The sequence below is a fragment of the Scyliorhinus canicula genome, chromosome 18 (assembly GCF_902713615.1).
Source record: "Scyliorhinus canicula chromosome 18, sScyCan1.1, whole genome shotgun sequence".
NCBI classification, from domain to species: domain Eukaryota; kingdom Metazoa; phylum Chordata; class Chondrichthyes; order Carcharhiniformes; family Scyliorhinidae; genus Scyliorhinus; species Scyliorhinus canicula.
In genome coordinates, this window is record NC_052163.1 from 125,149,929 (window position 1) to 125,169,566 (window position 19,638).

Sequence of the window (19,638 nt, forward strand, 5' to 3'; positions counted from 1 at the left end):
AGGTTCATCCTTACCCTGAAGCCTCTGCTGGAACACGTACTGTTCAAATCTCTCGTTCACCTCAATGTCGCAGTGGCTGTCGAACTTCAGCAGGACTGTTTTAAACTTTGTCTTGTCTTCGCCTTCAGCAAATGTGAGGGAGTTGTAGATGTGGATAGCGTGGTCCCCGGCTGTAGAAAGGAAGAGTGCGATCTTCCTGGCATCCGATGCAGCCTCGAGGTCGGTGGCTTCAAGATACAGCTGGAACTTCTGCTTGAAAATCTTCCAGTTTATATCGATGTTGCCGGCGATGCGGAGCTGCGGAGGAGGGCGGACGCTCTCCATGTTACCGGATGGCTGATCGCTGGTCAAGGCAGATTATGTCGAGCATGACTCACTGGTACCATGATGTGTTGGGTAAGCTGAGTCTATGTGGGCTGCGTTTGATGCAGTGTAGAGAGAGACAGACTTACAACACTTGATGAGATGCAACACGATTTTATTTAACATCTAACTATATTACATGCTTAACTGTGGGTTGACACTATGCTGATTTGACTGGAGACCTGAGGCTAACCTGACCAGACTTACTGACTACCACATGGTGTATGCACTGGCTGCTGCTCACGAGCTCTGACTGTCTCAGAGGCTGGATCCCCAGAGAGCGGGGAAACTGGTGCCCTCTGGCTTTATAGTGGTCGTGTCCTGTCTGGTGATTGGCTGCTGTGTTCTGTGTGCTCACTGGTCATCCTGTGTGTCAATCACTGCCTGTCTGCACTCCATCATATACATGGATGTATTATGACAACCACCACCGCCTCCCTGGAACTATACTCACCTTGGAGCTCCTGGCATGGTTGTCACAACAGGTTTCAATTTTTGAAATTGTCCCCAGCAAGGGGCGAGGGGGAAACTGACATCCAACGACCCCAGAAACAACAGCGTTAAGCCGCTTCTGAACATTAAAATCAATTCAAATCACTGCGCGCGAACCTGATTATGTCGGCAGCAGATGACAGGGAAGATCACAAACTGAGATTTCGCCAGTGCAAATTCAGCAATGGCCCTCTCACAGGAGAGTTAGCAGCCGTAACGGAATTTGCTCCCGAGGCAAAGGGACCCATACAGTTTCACCCTCGATTCCTAATGAACCTGATGGGAGGTAATTTGCAGCTTTCCTCCCCCCATGATATGAAAGAGTATCGTCAATGGTAACAGTGCAACATTTCCTTTTAGTTTCGTTCATAATCTTTGGCAAGATTTATCTAGTTGCTGCCAACATCAAGCAACACTTCTGCTTTCAAAGGTCCTTCGACACCACAAGCGGTGGTAGCGGTGTTTCCCGACATGGATGAAAACATACATGGCAACCAGTTAGCCAGAAATATTGTCTTCTGGCTGACAGGAGTTAGTGCTCAGTCGCTTAACCGGATCTTCTTCAGCCAATGGGGACTCATCCTCATTTTCAGTTTCCCTCTCCTTCACACCTTCCCCTTCACCCAACATCGACCGTAACCCTCCCAGTGCCCTAGGCACGCTCATCCCAGGAATTTTCTCATTAAACCCCAGTTCTATCCGTCTCCTTTAAGACCGATTTGGAAACATCAGTCTCCAGCTAAGGTTTTGATGGCGCCTTCCTCCTTTTCTTGCGACACGGCATCTATTTCTATCCTTGGATCTTTGAAGCAACTTTAAATGTTTGGTCTCCAGTAAAAACAAGTGTAGAAATAAGAGATGCTATTCTTGGGCAGAAGATACAATTTGGCGCGCCCACACAGAAATCTTTCAAACACATTTTCCAATACCTTTGTGCGCCTCCAATTCTGGCCTCTTCAGCTTCCGCTGATTTTTTAATCACGTACCAGTGTTTACCATATCTTCAGCTGGTTAGGCCCCAAATTTTGATATTCTCTCCTTAAATCTCTCTCTCCTCCTTTACAACATCCCTTAAAACCTATTTATGGCCAAGCTGTCGCTCATCTGTCCCGGTATTTCCTTAAATGGTGCGATGACAAATTTTGATTACACTCTTGTGACGTTCCTTGTGACGTGTCACCATGTTAAAGAAAACATTATACAGATACAGACTGTTGTTTTGTGAATTTGGCAATACAAGAATGATTCGGCAGTGAGTCATGCTTCAATCCGAAGCTGCATCGCCTGGAAAACTGCTTTGCTGTGAGACAGAAATTCATGGTTGGTACCTACCCACTTTACCAGCATCACTGCCTCCATCCCATCTGCCTCCATCTAATGTGCCTCCATCCCATCTGCCTCCATCTAATGTGCCTCCATCCCATCTGGCTGAGAATCAAAATACGGAGGACGAAAGACGACACCGTTTTAAAAACCCCAGCCCTACCTATGGCCTCTTCCCCCAAACACAACCGAGACAAAGTTAGAGGGGGTTCGGCAATTTCCCAATAAAGTTCAAAATAAAACTGGACTGTGTCATTTAAAAGAGAATAAATCTTAATGCAACTGGCAGATGTGAACTCCACATTCAGAAATTTTATCTTTCCAAATAAGGTGACCAAAATTCACTTGATGCCTATTATAATAGCCACCTTTATCATTGTCACAAGTAGGCTTACATTAACACTGCAATGTTAATGTGACCCGGGGCCGGGATATTTTACTGCGAAAAGGCCCGAGTCGCCACATTCCGGCGCCTGTTCGGGTACACGGAGGGAGAATTCAGAATGTCCAATTCAAGCGCATCTTTCGGGACTTGTGAGAGGAAACCGGAGCACCCGGAGGCAACCCACGTAGACACGGGGAGAAGGTGCACACTCCGCACAGACAGCGACCCAAGCCGGAAATCGAACCCGGGACCCTGGCGCTGTGAAGCAACAGTGCCAACCACTGTCTTGTAAGACCATAAACAGTGGGGCAGGAGTGGGCCGTTTAGACCCGATCCCTGCTGAGCTCTTCAACAAGATCTGACTGATCTTCTATCTTGGCTACATCGACCTGCACTTTCCCAGATCCCTCAGTTAATTCCATTTGAATCCCATCTCATTCTTACCACTAACATATTTTTTTTAAAAGTCAAATGACACATCCCAAAAGATTTTAAACTTGAAAAGTTTAGGGTGGCAACCCATTTCAAATGGGCTAATGATTTAATTGAAAAATTGCAACTAGTTCAGTAATGTAGGAAGCACAGTGTCCTTGGCTACACAGCTCTGTAGCAGAGTCGAAATGAATCTGGGGGGTGGGGGGGCGAGTTGGAGGATGGGAGGTAAACAAGCGAGGCAATTCTGCAATCACAATTATATGTAATTAATTAACCTGAAGTGTACAATTAATTAAATTACTGGGCCATGCACAGCCTTTGGTCCTTCAGCAATTTTAAATCCAGTGACCTTTTTAAGTGACAGTTGAAAGAAAAATGCTTTACACAAATGAAATAAACAGAGCGCAGTAAATATATAATTGCCTAAAACAGAATTAACGACAAATAACTTGCAGGCACACCAGCCAAGGATCTTCCTATTTAAAGACAGTCCCTCATTTTAATGGATGTGGAAGAAACATCTTTCATAAATGTTTGTTTTGCTCACTGGAATGATCGGTGATGTGTGCCAGTTCCCTCTAGTGGCAGATAGGGGGAAAAAAACAAATCACTCAACACGTGCGGAGCAGAGTTCTCCCACTTCCTGCTTCGCTTTACACCGAAGGTTTCACCATTTACCGTTTTGTTTTAAAGAAAAGCAACAAATCAACACTCTAGCTGACTGGTGATGGTCACTTCGTAGGCCTTGTAGGATACAGGCAACTTATTATGTTACAAGGGGTGAAAGGCCCCTTTAAAAGGAACAGGCTAAATCAGCAAACATCTGCATGCTCGGAATCAGGTGATGTAAATTCAGGGCCATTGTGCTTAATCAGGAAAAGATGCTGTACTCTCTTTACCTCCTGAACAGAGATCTGTATCACAACCACACTTTTCACATGCTCATTTACATGCATGATTCACTAAAAGCTTAAGGATATAACAGGGTGGCACGGTAGCATAGTGGTTAGCACTGCTGCCTCACGGCGCCGAGGAACCGGGTTCGATCCCGGCCCCGGGTCACTGTCTGTGTGGAGTTTTCTCTTTATAAATTTTGAGCACCCAATTCATTTTTTCCCAATTAAGGGCAATTTAGCATGGCCAGTCCACCCACCCTGCACATCTTTGGGTTGTGGGGGCGAAACCCACGCAAACACAGGGAGAATGTGCAAACTCCACACAGACAGTGACCCAGAGCCAGGATTGAACCTGGGACCTCGGCGCCGTGAGGCAGCAGGGCTAACCACTGCGCCACCGTGCTGCCCCGGGTCCGTGTGGAGTTTACACATTCTCCCCGTGTCTGCATGGGTTTCACCCCCACAACCCAAAGATGTGCAGTTTAGGTGGATTGGCCACGCTAAATTGCCCCTGAATTGGACTTTAAATTTTAAGAAAAGGATATCAAACGTGCACAACATTGCTGTTCAAATGTCGCACAGCACAATGGGGAGGAGTCAGCTAGCTTCAACTCATTCTGCTTCAGATCTGATCTTTTCACCACCTACGTTCAGTCCGATCATTTGTATAAACTAAGCTGCAGCCCAAAATTCTGAATTTGCCTTAATCTTGACCGCTTCAGATCCCTTTTGACTATTCTTTCCTGCTCCCTCCCTCCCCCCTCTGCTCTGCACCCCCCCCCCCCCATGTTATACATTCCGTTCTAGCTTTAATTTTATTCTGCATAGAGAAAGGGGGTGAGAATTGGCGCAGTTTTGCAGAATGCATTTTGACATTACTGAGGGCCGCACAGTAGCACAAGTGGAGAGCGCCAGGGTCCCAGGTTCGATTCCCCGCTGGGTCACTGTCTGTGCAGAATTTGCACGTTCTCTCCCCGTGTCTGCGTGGGTTTCCTCCGGGTGCTCCGGTTTCCTCCCACAGTCCAAAGATGTGCAGGTTAGGTGGATTGGCCATGCTAAATTGCCCGAAGCGACCAAAAAAGTCACGAGGGGTTATTGGGTTACAGGGATAGGGTGGAAGTGAGGGCTTAAGTGGGTCTGTTCTATCTTCTATGAGGGTCAAGTTCCAGCGTCCTTGCATACCACTTTTAAAATCACTCGTCATGTCTAGTCACAATGCACACTGAGGTTAATAATGAAAACCCAAGGCTATGGAGAACATTAGAATTGATTCTAATACTTTACTTGCCCATTAGAGTGCATAATGCATGAATGGGCCCGTCAGGGGACCTATTCCTTGACCTATAGACACTGTACCTCCCCCCCCTCAACACCTCTCAAGTCAGTCTTGTAGCCATTAACAGACTGAGAAGAGCTAATCAGCAGGACACAAACAGCTAGGGGCCATACAAGACATGTACAATCTTTCTTCCAAATGGTTCCCAGGTACACATCTTCTATTTGCCCATTTCAATCTCTGGAAATAGCACAATTCTGAACATTGGAGGCCCCGTGAGATCACCGACAAGAGCCCAAGCCAATAATTACCAGCCCTGCCCAGCCCGGCAATAAAAAAAACTACAAATCCCCCGCCTCCCCTACGAATAGCTGTAGAGCTTTAATCTGCAATCGGCAATACAGGGTCTCTCCGACGAGATTATTCTGTGGAGGAGGTGGTGTAATAAGAGGGTATTAATTTTCCGACTTAAAAACTATGGGATGTATGTTTGGGAAGATTTTCCTCTTTTGGGGTGCAACAGAATGAATGAGTGGGAGAAATAGAGTTCTGCAATTTCAGTGAAAATTAGAATGGATTGGCTATAGTCAGTAAACCTCCCAGAGATCTTTGCCTTCCTGCTGTTTAGAGAAACCCACATTATAAGCAGCTCAGTTTAATCAGTGGGAATTATCTCAAATGAACAGAAAAGCACCAATTAATGGAAGTTAAGTTTCAATGCTCTTTCCCCACAGGTGAAAGGCACAAGGTAAAAATCACTCTTAAAACAGCATTCTGGAAGGAGATTTTGGACTTGGAAAGGCTGCCGAGCAGATTCAGAATTACATCTGGGCTGAGCAAGTTAAGAGAGGAGGACAAGTGGGCAGCAGGGTGGCGCAGTGTGTTAGCCCTGCTGCCTCACGGCGCCGAGGTCCCAGGTTCGATCCCGGCTCTGGGTCACTGTCAGTGTGGAGTTTGCACATTCTCCCCGTGTTTGCGTGGGTTTTGCCCCCACAACCCAAAGATGTGCAAGGTAGATGGATTGAACACGCTAAATTGGCAGTTAATTGGGAAATAAAAATGAACTGGGTATACCAAATTTAGAAAAAAAAGTTAGAAGGACAAGTTCTACAAGTTAAGCTTGTATTCCCTCAAGTTGAGAAGATCAAAGCATGATCTGATTGAGGTGAAGATGATCAAAGGATTTGATATGGGTAAAGTGAGAACATCCGCTTCCTCTGGCAGTGGGGCAGGATATCCAAATGTGGAGGCATAAGATTCAATTTAGAGCTGAGCCATTTAGGGCGATGTCAACAAGCATTTCTTCACACAAAGTATCATGAAAACCTGGAACGCTCTCCCCACATTGTTGCATCTAAGGGGTGGATTCTCCGTTTGGGAGACTATGGGGGTTCTCCATTCCTCGGATATCGTAATCAGCGATCGGGTGGAGAACCCCTGTTTACGACCGAATCGGGGAGACGCCTGTTTTCAGATGCTCCGTCCCACCCAAAACGGAGGGCGGGATTCTCGGCCCCGCCGTGCCACATTCCCATCCCGACTGGCCGGCGGTATTCTCCGTTACGCCGGCCGGTCAATGGGCTTTCCCCATTGTGGGGCAGCCCCACGCCGTCAGGAAACCCCCAGGCGGCGGTATAACGGAGACTCCCGGAGGAGTACACCGCACACCATTGGAACAGCCTCAGGACGTTACCTGAAGGCCCTCCCTCGATGCCCGCTCCTGATTGGCCGAGTGGACGTGTGGTCTCAGTTTTCGGGAACCCGGCATGGCAGCTGCGGACTGTGTCCTGCGCCGCCGCAGTCGGGGGGGGGGGGGGTCCACGGGGACACTATCTGGCAGGCTGGGTCCATGCACGGCCGGCGCCGTGTTGTATAGCGTGACCGCTGCAGGTCGTCGCTATGCACAGTCACGGTCCTGGCAGGAGTTTTGCGTGACGCGGCTGCTAGCCCCTCACAGGTCGGAGCATCGTTACGGGGACGGCACCAACTTTTACATCGTAAAACCAGATACATCCTCCGGACATAGCCTCAAAATAGGAGAATCCAGCCCCATGTTCCCCCGCCGGAGGAGAATTGCACCCGTTTTATAATCCCCCTTGGAGTGCAGATCGGGATGAAATTCAGTATCCCTCACTATGCAAATTTATGCATGGCAAGGAATACAAGGGGATCCCGCTATTGGGCCGCTATTTTGGGTGCTCAGTGCATTCCAATAACTCAAGCATGTGATTGCAATGCACTTACCTCTCTTTGATGCGGTCATTGTTTGTAAACATTGGGGTTTCACCACTGTCCATGAAGGGAGATGAATGAATCGAAGCTGCAGCTAGTTTGTGGAAGCTGTCAATCACAGCCCACTGCTAAAAAGTTTGTGAATGGCTTGCAGCTAATGGTTCTGTGGGGTTGAAACACAGGTCACAGCTGTTCTCCTTCAAGGAATGGGCACATGGAACTTTCAGGTTAAGTGTTACAACAGTGCCCATGTGGAGTTTGCACATCCTCCCCGTGTCTGCATGGGTCTAACCCCCACAACCCAAAAAGATGTGTAGAGTAGGTGGATTGGCCACGCTAAATTGCCCCTTAATTGAAAAAAAAAATAGCATTGGATACTCTAAATTTCTATTTTAAAAAGTGTTACAACAGTAATTATTTTCACTGCCCCTGTCTGGACTGCTCTCCAGCTTCCAGTCAGGAGCCTCTTTTTTGGGGGGTGGGGGTGGGTTCCTTCAGTTAGGGGGTCAGGGCGGGTGGGGGAGTCTGGTAGAGGAGGGGCGAGCAGATAGTGCATTGGGAGTGGTGGCCCTCGGATGGACCCTGGGGTCAACTCCCCGAAGGGGTTAGTTAACCCTATGGCCCACCTCACCAGGGCCGCGCTGGTAGTGACCACAAGTGATCCGTGACCACGTGATTCTCAGACCCGGGGGCCAGAGAATCAAGCAGGACCAGAGCACAGGGCGCTGGGGCCTGCTAAATGGATCATTAAGACCCATTTGAATTAATTTACATCCTCTGCTGGCACATGGTCGTGGGCCCCGGTCCTGGTGCCAATGGGGTGTTGGAGGATCGCGGTTGGGTCGCCCCCCCACACGCGCGACGCCAGATTCTCTGTCCCATCGGGAAACGCCATCCGGGCGTCGCGGGACGGAGAATCCAGCCCTTAGCGAATTGGAAATTTTAAAACCAAGGTGGATAGATTTTTAACAGGTTAAGATACTAAAAGATCATGGAACCAAGTTGGGATTGAAGATTCAGATCAGCCATGAATTAACAGAATGGTGGAATAGGCTGACGGGCTGAATGGCCTCCACAGTTCCAATATCGCAGCATCAGTTCTTACCGCAATAGGCAAACTTGAGCGACAAAACACAGCTCTCGTGAAGGTGAAGCTGATATTTATCCGGTTTGTTGACATGTAAAACCTCTACATTGCTGCTCTCCGTACCGACAGCTAGCCATCCCCCCGTTGGGCAGCATCCTAGTGCAAAAATCTGGGGAAGAGGAGAGAGGGGGGAAAAAAAATGTGTTAAGAGTTAGATTTTCATTTTAACACACAATAGTCTCCCCTCGTGCAGGGAGAGACGTGTATTGACAGGAGCGGACAGGAAGAATTCAAGTGAACGATAAAATAGATTGCTGAAGTGTTATCAAAGCAGAAGTCTTTATTTGATATCAGAAACAGAATCTGCATTAATTGCGATGACCACCTCAGAGCACCTTCATTTTTGTAGATTCAATGATTTTTCTATGATGACAGCATCTCGAAGGGCCCATCAAACCCAAAGACACAATTGGATTAGCATTCCTGGATTATTGGGCACATTAACAAATAAGACAACCCCCACTGCGAAAGAGGACATGGAAAGCGAAGTTAATGTCTCAAGAACTATAATTTGCATCCAAGAATAAACTTTAGGCCATTGCAGTGACTGATTAGATGAAGAAACTTGCGAAGAACCTTCCTCGTGGTTTGCAAAACCAGTTCATCGGAATTAGCCCAAATGAGTTGGGAGCAAATATTTTAACGGTAGCATTAAAAGTATACGTACAACCTCTCTGTCAAAGGAAATAAAATATGGCCGTATAGCCAATATCATGGAACTGTCAGCTACGGAGGGGGAATACGGGTCAGGTGCCTTCATTTCAAATGATGTTGTGTCACTTTTCTGTTTGCACCTTCTAATTACTACCAATGTCTGATCATTGAAACAATCTGGTATAAACACAATTCCAAATCTTCAGAAGGTTAGGAGACCTTAGGTCTAGTTAAATATGGAAGCAACGCCTCAAGTCTGAGATTGAGCGCGGTGCTGATGTCCTCCAATGCTTTGGAAGTGAAAAATAGACAGATTTCAATGCTCATCAGATCTGCAGAATCCTAGGATCTGGATTCTCACTGGAGGCTACTATATGGCCAGTTCCCAATCTCCAATACATGATTAGAACTGGGCACGGAAATAAACAGAGTGCCAACCAACGAGTCTCACAACAAATAGTCCATTTTACAGCAAACAAAAAAGCAAACAGAATCTATTTAAGCTGCACTGCAGAGCAAACAGTCCACAGAGTCTATTTAAATGTAGAGGCTGTATACACCAGAGGCTGTATGCACCACAACAAGACGGAGCTCATGACTGAATCAGGGGGCTAACACCTCCCTGTTTAAAGCAAGATGGTTTCTCCAACAAAATGCAGAGTGGATTTGAATAATGATACAAATGTTTGTGCAGAAATTCAATACCAATCATTAACAGCAACATAATTGACTGGAAGGATTAACCAATCATCACCATTCTGGCCTGAAATTGTGGTGTCGCTAAATTCAAATCAAAAACAGGGGTGAAACTGTACCCTCAACCCATCAAACAGATTGATCAAAACAGCTACTTGCCCTGTAGACCAGATGTACCAAAATGAAATGGAGCAAGCGACAGCATATTTCCTCTTTTTAATTACTCTCTGCGTATTGGGAGTGGGAATCTAGACTCTTAATAAAGTAGGGTGGTGAAATAATTCACTGAAGATATCTCCCAAGATAGAAACTAATCATGACCTCTCAAAACAGCATTTCCCAACGGAAGAGAATTAAATGATCGCCTCTTGATATTCAGCAGCATTCCTATCGCTGAATCTCCCAACATCAAAATTCGGAAGGTTACAATTGACCAGAAAACTAACTGGGCCAACCATATATACATTGTTGCTACAGGAGGCTGGGAATTCTGCAGCCGACGCTCCAGAGCCAGTCCGCCATCCACAGGGCATAAGTCAGGAATGTGATGGAATATATGCCACTTGCCTGGGTGTGTGCAGCTCAAGCAACACAAGAAGGTCAACACCACCTTGGACAAAGCAGCACACTTGATTGGCAGTCCATCCACCAACTTAAAACATCCTCTAGCACCAGCGGATAGTGGCTATGACATGTACAAGATGCACGTCAACAACTTGTTAAGGCTTCTCCAAAGGACCTTCCAAGCCCACAAACTCTATCACCTGTTATGACGAAGGCAACAGGTGCTTTGGACAACCTCCACCTTCATGTCCCCTCCAAGTCACACGCCATTCAGATTTGGAACTCGATCACCGTTCCATCACGGTGTCAACATCCTGAAACTCCCTCCCTATACCACATGGGCAGGAACATTCAAGGCAGGAGATTCACTACACCTTCTCAAGGGAAAATGAAGGATGGACAATAAACGGCTGCCTTGCCAGGAATGGTCACATCCCAGGAATGAATAAAACACATCCCATGAATGAATAAAAAAACATGTCAATTAATCCACAATTTACTATTACCACAGAATCTAACCAATGTGGACATGTGTCTAGCAGAAAGAAGATCTATGGTGCTACTAAACGTGGTAATTTTACCCCAATTCATCACATCACAGAATGGTTGAATATGGGCTCAATAACCATCTTGTTTCTGACCTAGCTGTACCTCAAGATGGGCACTGGCCAGAATCTCGTCACGATGAAAGGGTGGGGGAAAAAAAGTCCCCCTCAGGCTTCTCCATCACCTAGCAACATGCTTACAGCACAATTGAGAGAGGTTTAGTCAGGAAATAGCACATAGCTCAGGGAACCTAGGATTATTCTAGATTGGGGCAAGAAGGAGCAGACACTTCAGCAACAAGCTTCCTCACATTAGCCAGCAGGCATGATGTACCTGTGATGCAAAATCATGTTGATGCACCTGACGTCCCTCCCTCAGGTCCCAGCACCTGACCGTGTTGTCCAATGCTCCAGTCCATAGCTTGGTCCCATCGTTAGAAATGTCAGTGCAACTGACGCCATCAGAGTGGCCTTGAAACTGCCTGAATTTTAAAAATAAAATCAGAGGTAGAGTTTACATAACATTCCAATTGTCAATATAATAGAAACAACTTCACAACACTGACGTACAGCATTCCCAAAGCCGAATACCAACTCCTGGAAGGAAGTTATTGAAAGTCAATGATCACCGACCAAAAGTACACAGCGCAAATACCAACAGTTTACACAATCCTGCCAAAATATCCACTTCTATCTTTATTCAGCTCACTAGGGAATCTCTCAAGTCGTTCTCTAAATCACTTCCTCCAACCACTAGGAGGAGCAAGAGTACCGTCCAGGAAAATTGCCCCTTCTGACTGCAGAGAGAAAAAAAAGTGCCTGACCCTACTTATTGCCTCCTGCAGACTGCACGACAAGAGATCAAACGTGTGGGGTTGGGGAGGGTCAAGAGAGTTGAAATGTATAAAGTGCCAGAACTATCCACGCAATTGGAACTTGCAATATCAAACACAATTCTAAGAACCTCAGAGGAATTCTCAAACATGGACTGCAGGCACTGCATCAACATAGCTTTTTGGGAACAATATATTGTTTTTTTTAGGTAAGAAATTGTTAAAATATTGGAGGGAGATGGAGTGGTGAGGGCTGATTTGATATTTGTGTACAATTCTAAATAGAATTCTCAACTCATCTTTTTTGAAAAATTCCAAAAGGAAAAATATTGTTTTTAAAAATAAATTTAGAATACCCAATTCATTTTTTCCAATTCAGGGTCAATTTAGCGTGGCCAATCCACCTACCCCGCACATCTTTGGATTGTGGGGGCGAAACCCACGGGGAGAATGTGCAAACTCCACACGGACAGTGACCCAGAGCCGGGATCGAACCTGGAACCTCGGCACCGTGAGGCCGCAGTGCTAACCACTGTGCCACCGTGCTGCCTGACGCAATTTTAAAATGTGTACAGGGACAGAACTTGGAGCCCAAAGAAATAGGATAGGGTTGTTAAGAAGGCGTACGGTGTGTTAGCTTTTATTGGTAGAGGAATTGAGTTTCGGAGCCATGTGGTCATGTTGCAGCTGTACAAAACTCTGGTACGGCTGCATTTGGAGTATTGCGTGCAGTTCTGGTCGCCGCATTATAGGAAGGATGTGGAAGCATTGGAAATGGTGCAGAGGAGAATTACCAGGATGTTGCCTGGTATGGAGGGAAGACTGAGGGACTTGAGGCTGTTTTCATTAGAGAAGAAGGTTAAGAGGTGACTTAATTGAGGCATACAAGATGATCAGAGGATTAGATAGGGTGGACAGTGAGAGCCTTTTTCCTCAGATGGCGATGGCTAGCACGAGGGGACATAGCTTTACACTGAGGGGAGATAGATATAGGACAGATTTCAGAGATAGGTTCTTTACTCAGAGAGTAGTAGGGGCGTGGAATGCCCTGCCTGCACCAGTAAGGGACTCGCCAACACTATTTAAATGGGCATTGGATAAACATATGGATGATAAGGGAATAGTGTTGATGGGCTTGAGTGGTTTCACAGGTTGGTGCAACATCGAGGGCCGAAGGGCCTGTACTGCACTGTAATGTTCTATGAAGGTAGCAGAGAGAGGAATAAGCAGAGCACATGGAATCTTGCGCTTCATAAAGAGAGGTAATGAGTGCAATGAGCAGGGAAGTTATGCTGAACCTTGATAAAGCTCTGGTTGGACCACAAGTAAGAGTACTGCGCCCAGCTCTGCCCACCATTCTTTAAGGAGGATGAGAGGGTCCTCAGGAAGGCGCAGAGGAGAGTTACCAGAATGTTTGGGCAAATTTGGCGTCAAAAGTTAGGCAGCAAAAGCCGGGGCTATTCTCTCTGGAGTAAAGGAAGTCGAAGGGAGATCTGACAGAGATGCTGTTAATACAGGTGTAGGTAGATCGAGAAAGAAAAGTTCTTTCTGATGGGACAAGGATTAAGTGACATAGATTGAAAGATTTTGGGCAAGAGGTGTCAAGAAGAACTCCCTAAGCACAGAGTGGGAAAGACTCGGAGCCCACCAGGGTTGTGGAAACAGGTGATCAACAATTTCAAAAGGAAATCGAATGGCCACTTGAGGGAAATAACTTTCCAGAGCTCCGGGGATACAGTATGTAGAACAGAACGGACTAGTTTGCTCTGCAGAAAATGGCATGGATGAGATGGGCCAAAAGGCCTGCTTCTGTGCCATAATATCAGTCTGCTTCTAAGGCTGGGTCCCGCCAGGTTCCATATTTATAATATAACTCATCAACAGCACCTCCCAACCCATAACCTCTACTATCCAAAAGACGAAGGGCAGCACATCTCCAAGCCGCATACCATCTTGGAACTGTAGCACCATTCCTTCACCGTCGCTCGCTCAAAGCACAGGGTGCAGATGTGGTTACCTCGCAGAGGAGGTTACAGAGGTGGTTCATCACTACCTCCTCGAGGATAATTAGGGCTGCGCAGTAATTGATGGCCTTTCCAACAACATCCACACCCCATTGAATGAACAAAAAAATTAATTACTGTCCATCAGAGGTGCAGCATGGCCACCTGTGGCTGAATGAGTTTATCGTGGGTGATTGCGTATTTAGGTTTCCAAGGAGCAGACAGGATTCTAAAATCAGGCCCAAGCACGTGTCTACTTGACCAACTATTAGAACCCGATCTAACTTGCAGGAAAGGCATAAGTAAGGTGGGGGATGGAAAGAAAAAAAGAGAGAATGATTGTGTCATAACCCGATGACAAATTACTTGTGGTCTTGAAATTATGGCAACCAAACGTGTTCAACAGGAAGTATACTGTATTAATGAGTAAGAAGTAAAGCAATGATTAGTTTTTAAAAAAAATTTAGAGTACCCAATTCACTTTTTCCAATTAAGGGGCAATTTAGCGTGCCCAATCCACCTACCCTGCACGTCTTTGGGTTGTGGGGGTGAAACCCACGCAGACACGGGGAGAATGTGCAAACTCCACACGGACAGTGACCCAGAGCCAGGATCGAACTTGGGGCCTTGGCACCGTGAGGCATCAGAGCTAACCACTGCGCCGTTGCCCTGCAAAGCATTGATTACTAAAACAATTTCAATAACTGTACAACAGAAGCACTGATAGGTGCGCAGAGTGAATTATTTTCTCAGAAACACATTCAATGTAGGCTTCAAAATTCACAACTTGCTCCTCTGAGAAACCTTCATCATCAATTTGTGCAATCGCAGATCATCATTTTGAAAAATGAAATGAATGAAATGAAAATGAAAATCGCTTATTGTCACGAGTAGGCTTCAATGAAGTTACTGTGAAAAGCCTCTAGTCGCCACATCCCGGCACCTGTCCGGGGAGGCTGGTACGGGAATCGAACCGTGCTGCTGGCCTGCTTGGTCTGCTTTAAAAGCCAGCAATTAGCCCTGTGAGCTAAACCAGCCCCTAATTTTCACCTTATTTACGAGCTATCTACAAATGTTTTCTTCCCCAAGATGTGAAACGCAAGCTAAAGCTAATTGGGCAGCGCAGTTCGGGAAAGAAAGCAAAAGAGGGAAAAGACAAGATCAATCCAGCAGGAGTGGCTCTGTGTTGCCAAGTTCAGCTGTTAAAAGCAGCTCCGTGCACAAACGAGGACAAACTGAGCAAGAAGCGTAGAAAGAGGTAAACCAGGGAACTGTGTTTTTAATCTGGCATGCTGGCACAGTGGTTAGCACTGCAGCCTCACAACGCCAGGGTCCCGGGAGCAATTCCGGCAAGTTTACACTTTATCCATGTGTCTGCGTGGGTTTCCTCCGGGTACTCCAGTTTCCTCCCACAGTACAAAGATTTGCAGCTTAGATAAATCGACCATGCTAAATTGCCCGTGTCGAAAGATAAAAATAAATAATCTTTTATTGTCACAAGTAGCCTTACATTAATATGGCAATGAAGTTACTGTGAAAAGTCCCTAATCGCCACACTCCGGTACCTGTTTGGGTACACGGATGGAGAATTCAGAATTCTCAGCCGGTACAGGAATTGAACCCACGCTGCTGGCCTTGTTCTGCATCACAAACCAGCTGTCTAGCCTACTGAGCTAAACCAGCCCCCGAGCACCAGATGTGCAGGTTAGATGGAATTACGGGGATAGGGCAGGGGAATGGACACAGTTAAAGTTTGGCCGAATAGCCTCCTTATGCCCTGTAGGAATTCTATGGAACCTGAGGCAAATAAGATGGTCACTGGAATTTTTTTGCACCTCTTCACACCAGCAGCAACCTATATAAACCACCTTTTCCTTCTCTCTCTTCCCTTCGGCCCTCTCGACCTCCCGCCTCTCTCTCTCCTCGTTCCCGAAGACCCTTCGCTTCCTTTCTCTGCCCCAACCTGTGTTCTCTCTCTTCCTCCCCCACCCAAATACACCTAACTACGATACAATACACGCACTGGCAGGAATTGGATATCCACACATCTGCCCCAGCAAACTAAAAAAACCTCAACTTGCATTACCACGCACATATCACTGATAGAAGACACTTGAACAGATAAAGATGGCAATGCATCAGTACAAAAACATGTGGCACATTTAAAAATGAGCCATTGAGGATACAATTCAACTTCAATGATGTTGCAAAACAGCCAGTAGTGGATTTCTTATTGAAAAAAAAATGCAAAATTGAGTGGGTGTATAGTGATGAGGACTCAAATCTTCAATCCACACATTTATATTTTATGCATGTAGATTTAACCATGGTCTGTGATGCAGCAAGAATCATACACATTTTGTTAGGGTTTATAAAAGGACACAGACAATAGTTTAGCACAGACAGTTCCAACAGTGGTCATTATTTCAACAGAACTCCGGATCTGATGAAAAGGCATTCAAAAGTTTGGAGAAAATTCAAAACATAGTTATTGTAGCGATGGAGGCACAGTGGTTAGCACTGCTGCTTCATTGTGCCAGGGATCCGGGTTCAATTCCAGCCTTGGGTCGCTGTCTGTGCGGAGTCTGCATGTTCTCCCCGTGTCTGTGTGGATTTATTCCGGGTGGCCTGGTTTCCTCCCACAGTCCATTATGTAAATTAGGTGGATTGGCCGTGCTAAATTGCCCCATAGTGTCCAACGATATGGGGTTACGGGGATAGGGTGGGGGATTGGGCCTAGGTAGGATGCTCTTTCAGAGGGTCGGTGGAGAGTCGATGGGCCAAATGGCCTTCCTCTGCACTTTAAAGATTCTATGCACTAGCTGATTACCAGCTGTCAGAATGTCTAGCTTTCAAAAAATTGGATTGCTGGTTAGAAATTAATATGAAATCCAATTTTCATGATTTAGGATTGACCATTCCCCTCTGCCCAGCACCCTGAAAGGGTTGAGATGGTAGATCAGTGGTGGAAAGTTAAGATGACTAAATGTTGATGGGATACGCATTTCCCCAAGTACAAGCCATTTCTTAGTCTGTCTCAGCAACTGATAAAACATCTCACGCCCATTGCGTGATGTGGTCGCTGTGGTCCTTGATTCCAAGATACTCAGAAGTGGTTTTGGCAAAGGTTGGATTGGATTGGATTTATTTATTGTCACGTGTACCGAGGTACAGTGAAAAGTGTTTTTCTGTGAGCAGCTCAACAGATCATTAAGTACATGGAAAGAAAAGGAAATACATAATAGGGCAACATAGATATACAATGTAACTACATAAGCACCGGCATCGGATGAAGCATACAGGGTGTAGTGTTAATGAGGTCAGTCCATGAGAGGGTCATTTAGGAGTCTGGTAACAGCGGGGAAGAAGCTGTTTTTGAGTCTGTTCGTGCGTGTTCTCAGACTGCTGTATCTCCTGCCCGATGGAAGAAGTTGGTAGAGGGAGTAAGATGGGTGGGGGGGGTCTTTGATTATGCTGCCCGCTTTCCCCCGGCAGTGGGAGGTGTAGATGGAGTCAATGGATGGGAGGCAGATTCGTGTGATGGACTAGGCGGTATTCACGACTCTGAAGTTTCTTGCGGTCCTGGGCCGAGCAGTTGCCATACCAGGCTGTGATGCAGCCAGATAGGATGCTTTCTATGATGCATCTGTAAAAGTTGGTAAGAGTTAATGTGAACATGCCGAATTTCCTTAGTTTCCTGAGGAAATATAGGTGCACTTTGGAAGCTGTTGTGCTTTCTTGGTGGTAGCATCGACATGGGTATCATGACTGGTACAGGCCAAAGGGCCTGTTCCTCTGTTGTATTGTTCTTTGTTCTTTTTTGGTTGTGATCCTCGAGTGCTCAAAGATAGGAGTTTGCTGCCAGTCATGACCACCAAACGGTAGCTATTTTAAAACAATTAAGGTGATGCACTGAGCATAATGCGTTTTCATTGCTTTGTATTATTGTGCCCAGGTGAGTTGCATTGATAGTTTGGAGGGAATCGATAACTTGCTCTATATGTTCACTTGCAGCCTGTGAAATAAAGCAGCTTATGATGATTCACATCCATCCTCATTTCACTAAGTGCTTCCTCAGATCATCTCTGAATAGACTGGAGAAGCGCACACAATGGAAAGTGCAAAAAACCCTTCCACCATCCAGTTTGTGTGCCAAGTCACGTTGTATCATCTTCTGGGTGATCTCCCAGTGTCTGTGCGGGTTCCCTCCGGGTACTCTGAATTCTCCCTCTGTGTACTCAAACAGGCGCCAGAGTGTGGTGACTAGGGTCTTTTCACAGTAACTTCATTGCAGTGTTAATGTAAGCCTCCGTGTGACACTCAAGTGGATGAGGAGCAGTGAGAGTCCAGTTAACACTAAATGAAATGAAAATCGCTTATTGTCACAAGTAGGCTTCAAATGAAGTTACTGTGAAAAGCCCCTAGTCGCCACATTCCGGCGCCTGTTCGGGGAGGCTGGTACGGGAATTGAACCGTGCTGCTGGCCTGCCTTGGTCTGCTTTAAAAGCCAGTGATTTAGCCCAGTGTGCTAAATCAGCCTCTTCAAAGTGTCAGGGAGAAAAAAAGAATGACCGTGGGGAAATAAGCTCTGGAGACCGAAAGCAAAACAGATATTTGAGGAAACCTCGGGCATAAACCATCAACGCGATAAGCCAATGCCCGCAACCATGAACAACTGGAGCCATTTACAAACTGAACCTGTCCTTTTTCTGACTGACACCGCCTGCATTAGAATTTCAAAACAAACTCACCTGATGAGTGTCTCATTGTGCAAATCCCAGACAAAAATGCTTCCGTCGCTGCAGCAGGAGAAACAGACTTTAGCATCCGGGCTAATGGCCAGTGCGTAGCAAGCGGGAGCCGATGAGGTCAGCTCAGCTTTTATTCGCGGGCTTGGAGCTGCGAGATCCCAGATGGAAATAGTGTTGGCCTCTCCTCCCACAATCAGACTTCGTCCATCGGGGAAGAGCTTACAGGTACGGATATAATTTTCTCTGTTCTGGAGCGAGGGAGAGAGTACATTCAAATGTTAATTTTTCCTCGAGAGGCAACAACGATACACTCGAAACTCTAAAAGCTACTAGTCATAGATTCTGAGAAATGTCTCGCTGTTACACAATGCTCCAATTGAACATAGTTTTAGGAATCAGCCAATATGCTCAGGTTGGTCAAAGTGACGGATGCCGTGGTGATGTACGAATGGGGGTCCAGTGGCTTCTCCCAGTGGTAACACATTGAATCCGAGTCAGCCGGCAACGGATTCATGACCAACTCCTGAGACCTGAGCACTAATTCTAGGCTGACAGCTCTAAGGGCGGTACAGTGGCAGTTCTGTATTGGCAGAGGTGCCACCTCCCAGATGAGGCATTTGAAAGAGCCTTTTCTGACCCGCTGAGGTGGATGTAAGAGATCCCATGGCACTATTTGAAGTCGGGCAGAAGAAATCAGAGCAGTAGCTTATACAGCCCCTCAAGTCTGCTCCACCAACTAAGCTTATAACTGATCCGATCTTTGCCTCAACACCACTTTTCTGCCCATTTCCCCAAAACCGTTGGCTGCAAGATAGGTTCAAAAGTGTATCAACCGCAGTCTTGGATGCATTCAATAACTCAACCTCCATAGCTGTCTGGGGTAGAGAGTTCCAAAGATTTGAGACTCGGACACCTTTTTCTGAAAACTAGGCCAACATCGTCACCCAGATGCAGACGTTCCGCGCCCATTTCTAACGGATCCCATTCGTGCCGAAGGGGGAAGAGGACAGGGGATGATTCACACAGGAGGAAATCTAAACTCA

At 46.3% G+C, this 19,638-nt stretch overlaps 1 protein-coding gene across 4 annotated transcripts in view; it reads right to left on the minus strand.

Annotated features, from left to right (window-relative positions):
• LOC119953674 (transducin-like enhancer protein 1) overlaps positions 1 to 19,638 on the minus strand; it is a 187,872-nt gene that overhangs the window by 9,548 nt on the left and 158,686 nt on the right. For all 4 annotated transcript variants that reach the window (XM_038778186.1, XM_038778185.1, XM_038778183.1 and 1 more), the window contains exons 16-18: positions 18,596 to 18,843; positions 11,343 to 11,490; positions 8,508 to 8,658 (exon numbers count right to left, since the gene is read on the minus strand). In XM_038778186.1, coding sequence (XP_038634114.1) covers positions 8,508 to 8,658; positions 11,343 to 11,490; positions 18,596 to 18,843 — 547 coding nt within the window. The remainder of the gene's footprint in view (positions 1 to 8,507; positions 8,659 to 11,342; positions 11,491 to 18,595; positions 18,844 to 19,638) is intronic.